Source organism: Rhagoletis pomonella, unplaced genomic scaffold (genome assembly GCF_013731165.1).
Source record: "Rhagoletis pomonella isolate Grant_MI unplaced genomic scaffold, Rhpom_1.0 Rhpom_scaffold_00004, whole genome shotgun sequence".
Taxonomy (NCBI): Eukaryota; Metazoa; Arthropoda; class Insecta; order Diptera; family Tephritidae; genus Rhagoletis; species Rhagoletis pomonella.
This window is the reverse complement of record NW_023458558.1, coordinates 31,118,410-31,135,375: the sequence shown is the minus strand read 5'-3', so window position 1 is coordinate 31,135,375 and position 16,966 is coordinate 31,118,410. Positions and strand designations below refer to the sequence as shown.

At 34.9% G+C, this 16,966-nt stretch overlaps 1 protein-coding gene across 1 annotated transcript; it reads right to left on the bottom strand.

Annotated features, from left to right (window-relative positions):
* Positions 1–1,900: 1,900 nt before the first annotated feature.
* Positions 1,901–12,040, bottom strand: LOC118738456 (eclosion hormone). The gene is made up of 3 exons (XM_036469394.1): positions 11,962–12,040; positions 2,297–2,431; positions 1,901–2,186 (listed from the first exon to the last, which is right to left on the bottom strand). Exons 2-3 carry the CDS (start codon positions 2,412–2,414, stop codon positions 2,002–2,004), a joined length of 303 nt encoding a protein of 100 aa, XP_036325287.1. The 5' UTR covers positions 2,415–2,431; positions 11,962–12,040; the 3' UTR covers positions 1,901–2,001.
* Between the last annotated feature and the right edge of the window lie 4,926 nt (positions 12,041–16,966).

Below are 16,966 nucleotides of genomic sequence, written 5' to 3'. Positions count from 1 at the left end.
AAAAAGTTGCAGTTTTCCCGCCGGGATTACAAAACCTATTATATTCTAAGACGTACACCAAAATATTTCGGAAATACATTAAGATTTACTAGAGTTGAACCGACTTGAAAAAAAAATTCCAAAAATGGAGTTTTTTATGAATAAAAATAGTTTCTTAAAGAAATTTTTTAAAAAAGTCCCCTCAGATAACAAAACAGATTAAGCTTAAAAAATCTGCATAAAATATTTAAAAATCAACGGAATCGAAATAAATAAATTTTTGAAGCTATTTTTTTTTACTTTTTTTCAAATATTGATTTAGACTTACGAAATCCTAGTAGAAAGGTATTTCCCACTATTTTTATATCTATAAAAAAAAAATCATTCGTGTCCCATTTTTTTTTCCAAATACCAAAACATCTTAATTCCACTTTGAATGACGTTCGTTCATCCTACCTTTCTCTTTCATCCTTTGAATGAGTTTATTAGCAAAGAAATAAAAAGGGTTAGAAAATATCTTTTCATTGATACCTCACAAGTCTAAATCGGAAGAGCTAAGGTTCAGTTTTTCAAGTTTTTCTTATACCAATCTTTGTTAACGTTAAAAAACAGCATACAAAATTTCATTATTACGATTCCGTTTAAAGTTTTTTTAAATTTTTTAAAAATATTTGTATGCTAATTTTTTAAGCTTAAACCGTTTTGTCATTTGAAGGGTTTTTCAAATCGATCCAGCTCACGTAAATCTTAATATTTTTGCGAAATATTATATAATGGATTTTATAATTCCAATGGAAACACAGTACCCATTTTTTTTATGGAGAGTGATGCATATATGGGGATAAAACAACTTTTCGTAGAAATGGTATATAATTCTTGAAAATCACTACTGTCTATCGGAAAAGTCTGTTTCTTTTCAGGAAACTCCCATTACATCCAATTGTTTATTTAGCAAGCTATATTTTAAAGGTCCGCAAATAACCCAGAAAATGCAATGGAGGACCAATAAAAAATCGTAAGTATTAAAAGCTGGATATTATTGTCTCTTTTGGAACCAGGGGTTTCCGATCGAAGAATATTGATTTTTAAGGATTCTATAGCATTTCTACGAAAAGTTGTTATTTCCATATAAAATACATAGAAAACTTTCTTCGCTCTGAGCGACCTCTAAATATTTTTTGATTTCAAAATAAAAAAGGGTATATTTTTTCGATAAAGAAAAATCCTAGGCGGCGAAGGCATCAAAATTCCGACCTTGTCTTTGGACCACCCTGCACATATAAATTCAATCCGAAATTCAAAGTTGTTTTATTCCGTTGCAAAGTTTGTTATTTATTTCTCATAAATATAATTTTTAAATCTAGTTACATATCTGTATCAATTAGCTACATACATAAATATAATACTAAAATATTTTAGTTTAGGAACTTTCTGATAAAATATGGCTATACGTGTGAGTATTTCTTAAATTATTTGTTCTTCCTTTTGCGTACAGTAGGTACCGCAGGTTTGAGAAAAAAAGAAGTTGTCAGGCGAACAACAAGTAATGCTTTCAGACCGTATGTCTCAATTGATAAATGCACTTAAAACAATCCATAAATCCATTTGTTTGCAAGGTGATGTTGTGTTTTGATCATATGAAAGGCGATGCGATTACCCAGCGAGTGATTATCGCAGCGCTGATGCCGACGTCCACACCGACAATGACCCAAATAAGATGCGTACGCCACACAGGCGTTACAAATTCGCAAAGCGGTACCAAAGGTCACCAACGACCAGCGCGCGTTCGGCACACAAAACAACACAGTATAACAATTCACAGCAGCATACATCTACCATAAACCCAAAAATTACGCATTAACCAAACAAAAAAAAAGAACGGGTGCGTGAGCAGGCGGTTATGGCTTGAGGGTATCACGAAAATCGCGCAACAGCGCAGTGAACAAGCCAAGGCGACAGCAGCATAATTTACGTATTGAATATGAGTGCGCGATTCGGTGTAATACAGTGTCTCTACTCCCACTATTCAAGCGCATTGAGGAAAGGTGCAATGGAGCCGATATCCTCGCAGTCGGGTATGGCTTTACCCTTGAATTTGAGGCAGGATTCAGCACATGTCTGGCCCTGAAAGTAGTCACCGAACATTTTCTTGCACTGCGCGCAGTTGTTGAGGCAAATTTGTATAAAATCAATGCCGGAAATGGTGTCTGTAAAGGAGAAAAAGAGGGAGAGAGAGAGAGAGAGAGAATAATTACACAAAACATTGCTTACTTAAATAAAAAGAAATTAATTTCTCCGCATCTATTTTTATACACACCAAAACGTTTGACGTAATTTCCGATGGAGGGTATAGCATCAACGGCCGGTAGGAGGACGCAGAGCAGAGCAACAGCGCTGAAAGCAAGGAGAGCGGTGGATTTGCTGGCAGCGAACATTTCGACTTTAGCAGGAGCTGTAATGCATTAAGGAATCGCAGTTAATAAAACAGATATTCTTCTTGTGATTACTTTTTTTTTGAATTTATTTTATACTTTAAATCCACTGTTTTTCACCCCTCTCTGTGCCTTACAATTAAACTTACGTATGATTATCAATACTTTTATAATTAAAAGCAAATATATTTATGTAGAATGACCAGTCAGTTGCTCTTCAAGCGTACATTACACCTGCACAGTGCTTAAATAAATAATTATAAAATCTGCGCAACGCTTGCTTTTTAATCATTAGCGCATGCGTTCGATCTCACGATTGGTGCGCAGACGCTGCGTGTTAAGAGCAGCCATGTTCCCGCCAAATTGGCGCAAGACAAAGGCGTGTGCCAAACTGAAGGAAACAAAAAATGAATTCACGCAAGCGTCCAAGTAACAAAGAGAAAAATCACCGCAATTCGATCGGTTGATACAGTTTGTCGTGCGCACGCGCGCGACGCTGTGCCGCGCCGCTTGCACATCGACAGACTGTTTGTGTTTCATCTCGGGGCTTTAGGTTGGCCTAAAGCGATTTCTTTTGTATGTGTATGTAAATTGTAGTGCTTATCAAGGAAGTAGATAATACTCGCACTTATGTCAAGCTTTGCAGCTGACAAGTTCTTTAAGTAAATAAAGCTAGTGCTGCTGCAATTCGTATAAGGCTTCACTTATCTTGAGAGAGTCAAAGAAGACTGATGAGTCTACCCATATATTTTACCGAAGTTGTTTTAACAAGTTCTCCAAGAGACTGCTGTGATACAAAGTATATAGATAGAAGGTGGACGTCGGGAATACTGGGACTGGCATACTTCGACCAAGATTCCATAAAGGTTTGTCCATTAGCTCATAGCCAACCATATTGCAGCGAGCTTGTGTTCTAGATTTTCTTCGTAGAAGGACAAATGTGGCCGGGATAATAATGACATTGGATAGTCAGACAGCACTTAAAGCCATAGACTCCTTTAGAATGATTTCGAGGTTTGTGGACAGTTGTATAAATCTTTTGAACCGTCTAGGAACCCTGGATTTGAACTGTATGAAGGCAACAAAAGGACGGACTGTCGCGTAGAAGGTGTTGCCCAAATGCACTTGCAGGGTTGTGAGCCTTTCTCTGGCATATCTGTAGGACATACTGCAGAGCTTCTTAGTAGCCGGGAAGAATCTCAGATTCCAGCCTACTGGCGGAAGCCAAAAGGAATCAAGCAATTAAAGAAATTAAAAACTCCTTCCAGGAGGAACTCCGAAAGACTATTTGAACTAAGCCAAGAGGGTCTGAGAACTCTTATATAATACCTGAAAGGACACTACAAGTTAAGGTCCATTTAAATAAAATGGCATTTTCAGTAGAGACGGACTGCAGGTTTTGTATCCTGATGGAGAAAAACGCAGAGCATATTCTATGTTGAATAGTTATAGATGGCCCAAGTAACTACGTCTGTGAAACGGGTAAAATGTGGACAGATGGGCCTAATATCAGCTCAGCGAACGCTGGGCGAAAACTTGGTCATAGGCAACTCCCATTTCTAGCCCAATTTGAACCGGGAATGGTCAAACGAGCTCCTTACACAGATCGCGAATTTGGTGGAGACGTTGAATCACCTCAGCACTTTCTACTAGGCTATAGAGCGTTCGCGAAACTAAGACCGAAGTTTGTTTCATGTCTCATGTCTCAACCTTCCCCGTAACTTCGAGACTCCGATTCACAAAAACGTGGTATCACATAGTGCAACCTTTTTCAAGATGACTATTTGACCTATGCTAGCTGGTCCAAATTAACTCATAAGTTTTCTTAGACATTGGAAGCTACGTATGTATTTGGATTGGGTTCGATGTTTTAACTATAACTAATTTTCCTTCTTCCGCCTAAAAATCTCCGAAAGCTAAAATTCTTTTATTGAGGCAGCTCTGGCAAAGTTCACTAGTCGGTCAAATAGGCCCAATGTTGTGCCCTGCAGACAGTTTTTCCATATCTTTTCCTATATGTTGTTTTTAAATATCCTTATTGTCTTGTCGCTTGAACCCCTAATGTGGGGTTAAATTGATTCCTTTAAGCCTATCTCAGATCAGCTTCGTCCACTTTCCTATTTGCAGTAATACCACTGTGACTCGTGATCCAGTAAAGACTGACTATGTCTGGTCGAAGAGATCGTAAGGATATTCGACATTACTGAACACACATTAAGCTGGTCATTACCGCCCAAATGTTTTGATACCAACAATGACCAAAATGAACCCCCCGGAAATATAGGTTCTCCAGATGTTATTCCATAGTTCATTTTGGAACCATCTGTGAAGATCTCGATTTTGTCTCTAGAATGATATATAGGACTACTAATACTATTTCGTCAAAATTTTTCCCTATATGTAGTAGGGTGTTCGATTATTCGGCTTTTTTCCAAAACCGTACTTCGAGTAATTTCAAAAAGTTCGGTTCCCAATTTTGAAATTAAGAAAAAAACCGGGTAAACACGTTCGGTCTTAAATATTTCAACATAGAGTTATTGCATTTTTCTGACTTTTGCCGCCGTATCCGAGTGCTGAGATGTGCCTTCCGACACTCAGGGTTTCCAAAAAAAAACCTATAACTAAAGATGAAGGTGTTACACATACCTATTTTAAACTTCAAAAGTTTAGGATATTTTCTTTAAAATATGTACTTTTTGCTATTTTTCGATTACCATCTGCTTAACACTTTTTATACCCACAAGAAACACCAATGGTCAAAAAAAGTTTAAGGAAATAGATAAACATGTACATTCGCCTTGATAAGGAAGTAAATCAATTCATACATACTTACATATAACAACTCAACAGTTTCTTATTTACGGAATAATTTCTAAAGTCTAAAAATGGAATATTTTGCGCATCTGGGTGGGGAATTTACCCACAGAAATCAGAAAAAAAAAAACAGAAACAAGTGGCAACAAAGCATCACTCAATCAGCGCAGTTTATCGGTGTTCTATAGACAAGCACTTGTGATATGTTTGTCAGTGTGCGTTTGTAGATTTGTAGAATGAGAAGAAGGAACATGGCTGAGCGCGTGTTCGCGCACTCGCAGTAGCAGTAGCGGTAGCGCCCACAAACTGAAACCGGCGATTAAACAGGAAGTGCAAAAATGCCGGCAACAGCAATTGACAGCTTCTTGTTGCGATTAAATTCATGACATGCATTCATACCACTCATCAGTGTAAGATGTTTATATCAGTTGCCATGTGCTTGATACGCCGCGTCACTTGAGTAAATATGTATAAAAATAAAAAAAATTAATAAGTACATAAGTAGGTACTTTTACAACTCTATAATTATTTCATTCTTTAGTGATCTTCAATAAATTTGCAAGAACAAAAAGCACATGCAAGTAAACGAACACATACATGTACATATGTATTTATGAAATCTTGTAGGAGTAGGCAGATGGCTATCTGTGCGTCGTGGTTGTTGGTATCTGTGCGCGCTTGGCGCTCGCTTGTTAGCCGGTTTGGCGCATCTGCGCATGCCTGTGGGCCATTATCAATTTGTACGCAATGACAAAACACAAACTTATTTGCTATTCGTTTAAATACATATATGTACATACATATTCACTTAAGGAATGCAAGTCATTTTGCGAGCGTACGCTCCGTTTTTTTTTTGTCTACGGCGCTTAAGGCAAATTAAGATTAAACGACTCATAAAACGCTCTAAAGCGGATATGTTTATAAGTGTAGTATATACGTACATATGTATGTACATTAGGCTGGGTCGATTTTGTATGGGCGAAAATAAAAGGTATTTTACCGTATTGTAATAGTAATATTATGATGTCTTAGGTCTAAGCCAGTTGTTATTGGCCACGAAGGATACATTTAAAACTTATCTTTAGCCCGCGCAATTGAATCAAAGTGTATGAATTTTGAAAATGAAACTTTGGCTTGTAATATCTATGGATTGCGTTAATTGCTAAAAACAGGACGATATGTGAAATTAAGGTTTATTAAATTTAGTACCTTACGTTCATTTATCATTTTTCAATAAGTCTACATGTTTTCAAGGTACTGAGATAAAATTTACAAAAACGACAATTTTCCCTTATGAATTTTCAATTTTTCATTACTTCAGCAACAAAGTGAAAAATGTAAAAAGTGAGACGAGATTTATTACAAACGTTTAATATTTTCGGATGTCTATTAATATTAAAAGGACCATGGACTTGGTCACGCCGATTTGGTCAGTTTTCAAGATCGTGGTGAATGAAGTCGAACATGTATTGTCAAAGATTAGGAATCGTTTGATAAGTTAATAGTAGTTTCAAGCATATAACTATTTACATACATTAACATAATACAATTAGGACGAGAAACGCCCATTTTAAGTCCATTTATGCAGTCTTATAAACTGGTGCGTAATGGTTTCATTAGTCACTGAAGAAGCACATTTTTCGCTGTTTCTAAATTTGCCAGTACATACGTGAAAGTAGGTGACGTGCAATAAGTGTTTAGATATACATAAATATTTTAATTAATTCCATTATATGAAAAAGTAACTGTAGGTAAATGCAATAGTTTTTAACATATCCTGAGAAATCCTTTTGAGGACTCCCCAATTGGACGATATTACTTTGAACGAAAAAAGTCACTCCCTGACACACTTTTCTGCAATCCGGTTCTTTCAGGAAAATGTTATTTATATAATTGAAGAAAAATTGGTTTAGAAAAAAATGGGGACCCACTTAAGTTTTTCGATATAACTTTGGTAAGTGTTACTTGAACGGTACGTAATAAATACCGAATTGAAGGCGAGACTTACTGTTACTGATTTATGATAATAATATGATGAAAATCGTTCAAATTATAAACAAATTATTTTAAAATAAAAAAATGCTGAACAAAATGTTTTGTCATTTACCTATGTTTGCAATTTTAATATTGTACGCATAAACATAAGTCAACTCATTATTGAAAACAAATAACTTTGAGTTTAACGATTAGCTAGAGGGCTGCGAGAAATGATATTTGAATTTATCTTTTCATTAATGGATTCATTATCTAGAAATATGCACCAAACCTTTTTGCTGAACCCAGAATTTTTAACAAGAATTTGTCTTATTCGACTCGTGTGCTGTGGGTCACTTGGGGGTCGATGCGCGGGCTCTTAAAATAAAAATAAAGGACTAATGTTTTGCAGGCTTGTTGTTGACTGTCGGCCGCTGTGGTGTAGTGGTAAGCAGTGCCCGCTTCCACTTCGCAACGCCTGGGTTCAGGCCCTGGTCAAAGCAACATCGCAAAAAATGTATAAAAAAAAAGGTTTTTTCTTAACAGCGGTCGTCCCTCGGCAGGCAATGGCAAACCTCCGAGTGTATTTCTGCCATGAAAAACAGCTCCTCATAAAAATAAAATCGCCGTTCGGAGTCGGCGCAAAACCGTAGGTCCCTCCGCTTTGTGTGACAACATCAAGGCGCACGCCACAAATCGGAGGAGAAGCTCGGCCAAACACTCACATATGTGTAAGCGCCAATCTATTACACTATGCGACAGTCAAAATCGGGATGGGATGAAACCAACGGGAAATATTATATCGGTCAAAAACAAGTTATACGTGGCCCGGCGTTTCGCTGGGTCACGTCTAGGAATCGAGATATATCGATTTGAAGTTAGTAACTATCATATAGGGGAAATTGTCACCTTTGGTGGTCTTTTTTTGACATAACTCGAGAACCACTAGTCCGATTTTGCTCAAACAAATTAAAAAAAAAATTAAAAATTACAATTCCTTTAATCTGTTAATATAACGTTTTTCTATATACTCAACAGTTTTGCCGGTAAAAATAAATGTATGAAGAAAAAAAAAATTATTTTTGCCTAAAAATTAAATTTTTTTTGTTTAATTCATAAAAAAATCGTTATAACGTTTTGCTTTTTTTATGAATTTAAAAAATAAAAAAATTTAATATTTTAGGCAAAAAATATTTTTTTTCTTCATACATTTATTTTTATCGGCAAAACTGTTGATTATATAGAAAAACGTTATATGAACAGATTAAAGGAATTGTAATTTTTAATTTTTTTAAATTTGTTTGAGCAAATTCGGACTAGTGGTTCTCGAGTTATGTCAAAAAAAAGACCACCAAAGGTGACAATTTCCCCTATATGATAGTTACTAACTTCAAATCGATATATCTCGATTCCTAGACGTGACCCAGCGAAACGCCGGGACACGTATAACTTCTTTTTTACCGATATAACTTTCCCCGGTAGTTTGAACCCTTCCCAATCACTGACCCCTACCATTTGTCTCACAGTTTTATTATTATTATTATTGTTGTTGACTTCATGATACAATATATTTTCACTATTACCAACGGATTTGAGAAAAATGAGATTTTCGATCGCCCCTAATGTACATATATCTATGTAGAACGACCCGTGAAATGTTAAACATATGAATCACTGATATGCGACTGTATGTTTTTTTGTATGCATTTTTTATATTTATGTATATATGTATGTATATTGTGGAAACGTCAAACGATTGGTAGCACAAGCCAAATACAATATTTATATATTTTTGTGAGCAGCGGACGGTTTTTAAGTTTTAATTATGCGCAACATATTAACACAGTTATTTCTTCGTATTAAATTAATCGTTCTGATTAAAAAATTTAAAATATCGGTTTAATGTATGATAAAGTACTTGAGTGAATATTTTTTTAATAGCTTATGTATCTAATTATTGTAGATATAACTCAATGAATAAAGATTTGAGAACACCATATTTAATCGAAATTGCTGCATTTGACTGCCAACAGCGGCAAAGTCATTTCGGCCACCCATCGACTGCAATACGCACCCAAGGAATTGAGAAATTTTTCTCTGCTCAGCAGGTCGGTTTTGAACCGAACCGCCGCATTTTTTATGCTTTAAACCGAAGAACGAACCGAACCGTTTTTATTTTGAAATACCGAACCCGAACCGTAACCCAATCCTTTCGAATGCTATCAGACACAACCCAAAGATTTTTAGTTTGTTCTTAATTACGAAAAAGCATCTGTTAACTGCAGAGCTAATTGTATTCAAACAAAAAAGTCTCCAAATATAAATCAACCAGTCCACTGTGAGACAGTAAACAACAATTATCGACAATAGCACTGTCTTACAGTAAGTTGTTGGACCAATCCTTTTCCAATGACACGCCAATGTCAAAAATGACAGTTGAATCTACTGGCAGAGGAATTATGACGGACTAGCACTGGTAGAATTATAGACTATCGGAGGGCTAATCCAGCGTGAGCCATAATTGCTGCGGGGTACATACATTACAGAGCATCCTGTCATTCTGTGAATTGAAAAATTCTTCTATGGTGAATATTTGCTAGTCAGTAAACAGGAGGCGAAGACTTTCGATTTTCATTTACGTTTTAGCTTCAACGCTTCTGTAAGTTCCCTGCTATGGTTCTCACAAGCACTGATTCCACATTTTTTATGATGCGTCCGTTCACTTCCTGAATTCGTTTCTCTATTACTTTTGGCGTTCGCACAGTGCGGAAACGTCTAGACTTTCTACGGTAGACTATTCCACCAGTCCCCTCGAATAAGTTCACGCCACGATACGCAAAAATTTCTATTGATTTTTAGTGGCCGCAATATCCGAAATATTTCGCTTCCTTCGTAGCTGCATTATTGCAGCACAATAATGACAACACGATTTTCGAGTGAACTTGATTAATACAATTTAAAGGAGTATGACTGATTGTAGCTCATTTTATATTGAATTTTGCAATGTCTTGCTTAGTAGTCGTCTTCGAATTCGTCTTTGGAAGTGTCTTCATATTCGTTTTTGCATTTGTCTTCATATATTCATATATTCTTTGTCACCAATCTTCAGCGTTGTCGTCTTCTGCGTCTTCGCCATTCGTATTCATATTCGTCTTTGTACTCGTATTGGTCTTCGTGTTAGTCTTCGTCTTATTTGTATTCGTCTTAGTTTGTTTAGAGACTCCTGCACTCCTGTTGCATGACAAGTGTCAAGCAGTTTCACTTGAAAACCCCGCTAGGATTGAGCTAGTCTGCTCTTTTAAAAAGTTGACTCCTTGATCTTAAAGGCCCAGGTGCAGAAGATGTCTCACAACATCTTTAAATCATTCCGACCTTATGTGACTATCTAAAGCCACTCGTGGGACACTGCCTAATATGCACAGGTCAACGAAGTTCTGGTTTCTTTGAGGCTTGAATCTCAGAGAGGTTGAATTCTTGGACGGTTCCTCAAGTTACGCGCATATGTTCGCTTCTTAATTTCTGGAAACACAAATATGATACCAATCTGGTACTTAAACTTAGTTTGATGGTGCGTTGGTCAAGATATTATTGGGATCTGAATGTACGTTGAGTTAATCGTTGCCGGCAGAAGCGATTTCGTAACAGATTGACTGCTTATATAAAGAAAAGTAGAGGTACGTTCGAAATTTAGTGCAAGTGATGGCAGATAGCGAATGAAGCAGATCGGAATTTATGTTATCGAATCGATAAAATTAAATTAATTTATAATGAATCATTGCGTAAAGTCTTAATGAACGCTAGAACAGAACAGTCTTTCATCCAGTGAAAGCTCCAGGATTGCTTGGCCTGCCTATAAGAGGAAACGTGTATTGGAAATGATTTCTTCTTATAGGAACTTTTAAGGGCCGCTGAAAAATTGCATTAGAGGCAGTGGACTAAGAAATAACAAACCGGACATTGAAGAAAAGGAAACGCTCATATGCTTGGCTTATTACGATTGACGCATCGCCCACACTCCCCTCGATCGCTTCGATCCCTGATCCCGGCAATATTTAAATCATAAAAAAGTTTTTTCTAATAACCGTCGCCCTTTCGGCAGGCAGTGACAAATCAACAAGTGTATTTTTGCTATGAAAAAGCTTCTTATAAAATCTTTTAGCCATTCGAAGGTGGCGTAAGGATGTAGGTTCCTCCATTTGGGTAGCAACATCAAGACACACACACCACAAATTGGAGTAGAAACTCGGCCTTACACTTAGGAAAGGGTGTAAGTACAATTTTGGTGCGGAAATCCGATTCTATATTTACTTGTACTTTCTTAACTTGATTTTGTTTGCAAGATCCAAAAAATTATTATGAAATTTTTGAAGAAAAAATCATAACCAAACAGCTCGCATTGTTTCAACCGATTTTAACATTAGCGTCATCACCTACAACTTGTTTGATTTAAATTTGCAAATCACGTTAATTTATTTTCAACACGTGATCGTCTGGCCTTATAACACTGGCCGGTCACCTGGTTTTTTTTTTCACCGACAAATTTTATGTAAGTGCGCTCTTAAATACATAATCACATTAAATATATATATACACACAAGTATTTATAAATACTTTATTTATTTATAAAAATAGCGTTGACCGCAGCTTTGACGTCAGCATTTGCGAATTTCTCGCTGACCGCCTTTCCCTGTTACCGATTTTATTCAAATTCGATTTCAAATTCACAAGTTGTTTGCCTCAATACTTATATGCAATGACTTACTTGACTTTAACAAGTTATTCGCGAATTCTTTGTGCAGATTGAGGCGAAATGCTCTAACAAGTGTTTGATAAAAACTCGCTTTGAAGACTGTTGTCATTGACAGCAAAGACATCTGGTATTTATACTAAAATCTCAACAACTCGCAAAATTGATGAAATGCTTCATGAATGAATCGAATGAATGCATCTGCAGTGGTTCGTTAACTTCATTTCCGTTTTTTGCTAGCTACTAGAACTTGGTACAAGCCTAAGTGAAATTCGCCACAGGATATGAAAGGATATCGCGTTGCTGTAAATTAGCAATTAAATAAAATGTGATTACAAAAATTGTATGTATTTGAAGAAGCTATTTAATAATATGGAACATATGGCACATATGTATATCAAAATACTATTCTTTTAAAATAATATTATACAAATTTTTATTAATGTAATATTCAAACAGATCCACAGAAGTTGAGAAAAATAGTATTAGGATGTCAGTTAAGTTCACCGTTCCACTTTGAACTATAACACTATACAGCACTCGGCTGGATATTGGACCAAACCAACTTTTTTTTAAGAGATTGAGTCATAAGTAAAAAAAAGTAAGTTCCCGTTTTAGGAAGTTAGCCTCCGAAATTTGGAAGTTAGCCTTCGAAGTTCAAGTAGCCCCTTTGAAAAAAATTATTTTTAATTATTGCATTTAAAAAGCAAAAAAAAGTAAAAATACAGACGTGGTCTGCCTTTTTCTCTTACTTATACGGTATATAACCTTTTTTGCGAAAACTTATACTACAGGTGCTATAACGGATCAAAGGTCAGATCTTCGAAAAAATAAAAACGTATGGACTTATTCATAAGAAATAAAGTAGCATTATAAAAGGTTTATAAATTGAAAAATGTATGAAAACGTCAATTTATAAAGCTCTTTAAACCTACTTTATTTTTTATGAATAAGGCCATTAATATTTTAGAAAATTTTGAACTGATTTTTGGAAGATTCGTATCGTTGTAAAGTTGATTTAAGCCCCTTTCTTGTAATATGCATATTTTTAAACTTCGCAATAAAAATTTGAGAAAAAACTCATTTAGGGAAAAAATTCCTTTTTTGTACAAGAAATATTTAAAAAAAAACTTACTAACCAACTTTAAAAAAAATTGTAACCAATTTAAAAAAAAATGGTATCGCTGTAAAGACGATTAAACTCCCTTTTTTCTGATACGCATATTTGTATACCTCGTGAGAAAAAACACTTAAAAGGAAAATATAACTTTTTTTATCAAAAATTATTTTAAACAAAAAAAAAATGCTATTTTTTCCTTTTAAGTGTTTTTCTCAAATTTTTATAAACGCAGTTTACAAATATGCATATAAGAAAAAAGCAGGTTACGTCGCCTTTATAACGGTACCAATTTTTTAAGTTTTAGTAATTTTTTTGTTTAAAATATTTTTTTTTTTATAAAAAAAGGTATTTTTTCCTTTAAATGTGTTTCTTTCTTAAAATTTTATATACGGAGTATACAAATATGCATATCAGAACAACGGGGATTTAATCGTCCTTACAACGATATCAATTTTTTAAAAATCGGTTGGTAATTTTCTTGTTTAAAATATTTTTCTTTATAAAAAAGTGGTATTTTTTTGCTTTCAAGTGTTTTTTCTCATATTTTTATACACGCAGTATACAACTATGCACACCGGAAGAAAGGGGATTCAATCGCCTTTACAACGATACTAAATTCTTTAAAATCGGTTAGTAATTTCTTTCTTAATTTTTTTTTATGAAAAAAGTATTTTTTCCTTTTAAGTGTTTTTTCTAAAACTTTTATATGCGAATCATACAAATACGCACAACAGAAGAAAGAAGATTTGATTGCGTTAACAACGATATCAATTTTTTAAAAATTGGTTACTAATTTGTTTGTTTAAAATATTTTTTTTTTTATAAAAAAAGGTATTTTTTCTTTTAAGTTTTTTTCTCAAATTTTTACATACAAAGTATACTAATATGCATACCAGAAGAGAAGAAGGGGGTCTAATCGCGTTTACAACGATACCAACTTTTTAAAAATCAGTTAAAAATTGTTGGAAATATAAGGCTTTTAAATTTTCGAAGACCCGACCTTTGCCCCCTTATAGCATCTATAAGTTTGCAAAAAAAGAAGTTATAAACCATTTAAATAAGAGCAAAAGGTGGTCTACGACTGTGTTTTTAGTTTTTACTTATTACATATAATAATAAAAATTAATTTTTTATTAAAGATCCTATTTCGAACTTTCGGAGGCTAACTTCGAAAAACGGAGAAATTACTTTTTTACCTATGACTCAATCCCTTAAAAAAGAATGGTTTTGTCCAATACCCAGAGGAGTGCTGTATAGTGTAATGATTCTATTATCTTCATTTTTGTTTATTTTAACTATCGATATCTTATAAAGAGAAGTGTACAATTTTTATCCTGGTGCCATAAAAAATTAAATTTTTTTCAATTGTACAGAATTTTTCCTTTTAATTTTTACCCATAATGTTACTCTACAATGCACCAAATCTTTTAAATAATTTTTTTATTCAATCATATCCTCAACGTCAGAGAGAAAATTTAAAACGCAGTTATACTATATATGTTTCGTGAATACATATATTGATTTTTTCAGGTGTTTCAAAAATTTTTGGTTTTTGTCGCACGGTATAATTAAAGTGCAACGGCTCCGCTGGCTTGACCATTTCGTTCGAATGTACACCGATGCTCCAGCTCTGAAAGTAGTCAGCTCGGCACCCGCTGGTGGTAGCAGAGGAAGATGGAACCCGCACTGAGCACTTGGCATTTCCAGTTGGCGGCAGTTGACGCAGAAGAGAAACGTTTGAACTCGGCCAAAACCGCTAAGGTTGTTACAGCGCCAAATAAGTTTTAATAAGTTTTGACCTAACATCCTGATTTTTAGTTCTTTCATCATAAACGAAGATCTTGGGGATGTGCTTGAAATTCTGCTAGTGCTAAAATTTATTTGTGGCCCTGTTCTACTGCATCTACTACATGTATTCATTTCTTTTGCAAATCCGTTGGATCATTTCACAGTTTACGTTTTACATACACTGCTTCTAAGAGGTTGCTTTTGGGCCCAATAGTTGACAGCATTTTTGCAACAAGTGAGCTTGCCTTATCGATCATTATCATAAAACACCCAATTTTGCAAGTTTTCTGTGACAACATCATTAACTAACGAATTATTTTTTAGTATATGAAGTTTGTGCACAAATAACACTGACGTTATAAAAAAAAATCTAGTAATGTTTAAGCCAACAAAAAACAAAAATAACGATTATTCCCCCAATTAACCAACACAAAAGCTGCCACACACTGTTTTTCTCTTCAAGTCAAAAGCTCTATGGCGAACGGAAAGTCGCCCGGTGTGACCTCTGGCGGTTTATGTTGTAATAACGGTACAAATTTTGGCCGCTGGCAATGAAGCTTATAAGGTTGGTTTTGGTAATGACTATTTTGGTAGCATAACTGGCTAAATGCAAGCACACTTGATTGGAGCTGGTTGCCAACTTAGTGAATTTTAATAGCGTAACTTGTAATTGTAGCGTTGTTTATTTTTAATATCTGCTAATAAATCTACTTATGTACATATGTACATACATATATTATGGTATTATTTATCAATATACGCGTGCCAGTTAGGTATCGTTTTCTAGTTTTTAAGTACCTTGGAGACGTTTTCGAGCTTAGAACGTCGTTTCGTTTATAACGTACAAAATTACTTACCGGAAAATCTCCTGCTTAGGATCCAAACTGTGACTACACTTTTTTATGCCTTTGAAGGTCTTTAGAGAGCGTTGGCAGCACTTGGAATTGAGCCGACACATTCCATTTTGTCGATAAATTTCGATAGTTTGATACATATCGATAATGCAAGAATTTCTATAAATTTCTATATAACTCGACTAATTTCGATAATTTTCAATGAATTTTGACAACTGTGCCTTTCAAGGGCTCCATAAATACCCCTAACTTAAAAATTTATATAAATCGCTATAAATCGATTGCTTGATAAACTTTGGTTACCTTTATACATTTCGATAACTCGTTTAATTTTGATGTCATCATATTTTTCGAAAGCTATCGAAAAATTTCGATAACTCGTTACACTCTGGTAACACGGTAAAATTCGATAAGCAGAGATAACTCGATGAACTTATACAACCATGCAATTTTGATAACTTGACATATTTTGAAAATTACAAAAACTCAGACACAAATTTTGCCAAGGGATAAGTTAGCAATTTTTGCCTCTTTCTGCAACATTTTTTTATGGAGGCATGGCATCTGAGGCCATATGATAAGACAAGTTTAATTATTTTACTATTTTATGACAAAATCGCCTAATTATGATTAACTTTTTCATTAGATATGCCCGTTATATGGGACCCACTATCAAATGAAGTGGCAACTGGGCGTAAAGCTAAATTTAGAGAGATATTTGAGCTTTCACTCAGCTGCACTTTAAATTTTTTGTCGACTAGAAGTAAAAGTTTTGGTTTTACTTTGCAAATATTTCTATGTATACATATGCGCGGATATTTTTAAGCCTTGAATAAATATACGAGTATACTAGAGATGGGCGATCTCGTTACATTTAGGGAACAATGCAATTTGTGACAGTGACTTTGCAGTCACAGTGATTTTCATCCGTCACTGTGACAAAAACAGTGACAAAAAAGTAGCAAAACAGACATCTTTTACGTGGTGAACTTATTTGGCATCACTGACTATTTTCGTCGTTTGTTTTGGTCATTCACACTCGTTTTTAATGGTGTGAAATTCTAATATCAAACTGTGGAAGGCGCAATCCTACTACAACAAAAACATCATTGCGACTGTTCCTTTGTCACAGTATGTCACGGCGACTTTTTGGAAGCTGTCACAGCAGTTACCCGGGACTTTTAAGTAACCCCCACAAAGTCACAGGTGCGCAAATATCTGCCACCATAAGATAAAAGCTGACGTTGTACTAAATTCA

Coding starts and splice junctions, on each gene's coding strand:
- LOC118738456 (XM_036469394.1), bottom strand. CDS start 2,414: ATGTTCGCTGCCAGCAAATCCACCGCTCTCCTTGCTTTCAGCGCTGTT. Junction 2,187..2,296: donor AAATTACGTCAAACGTTTTG/GTGTGTATAAAA, acceptor TCTCCTTTACAG/ACACCATTTCCGGCATTGAT.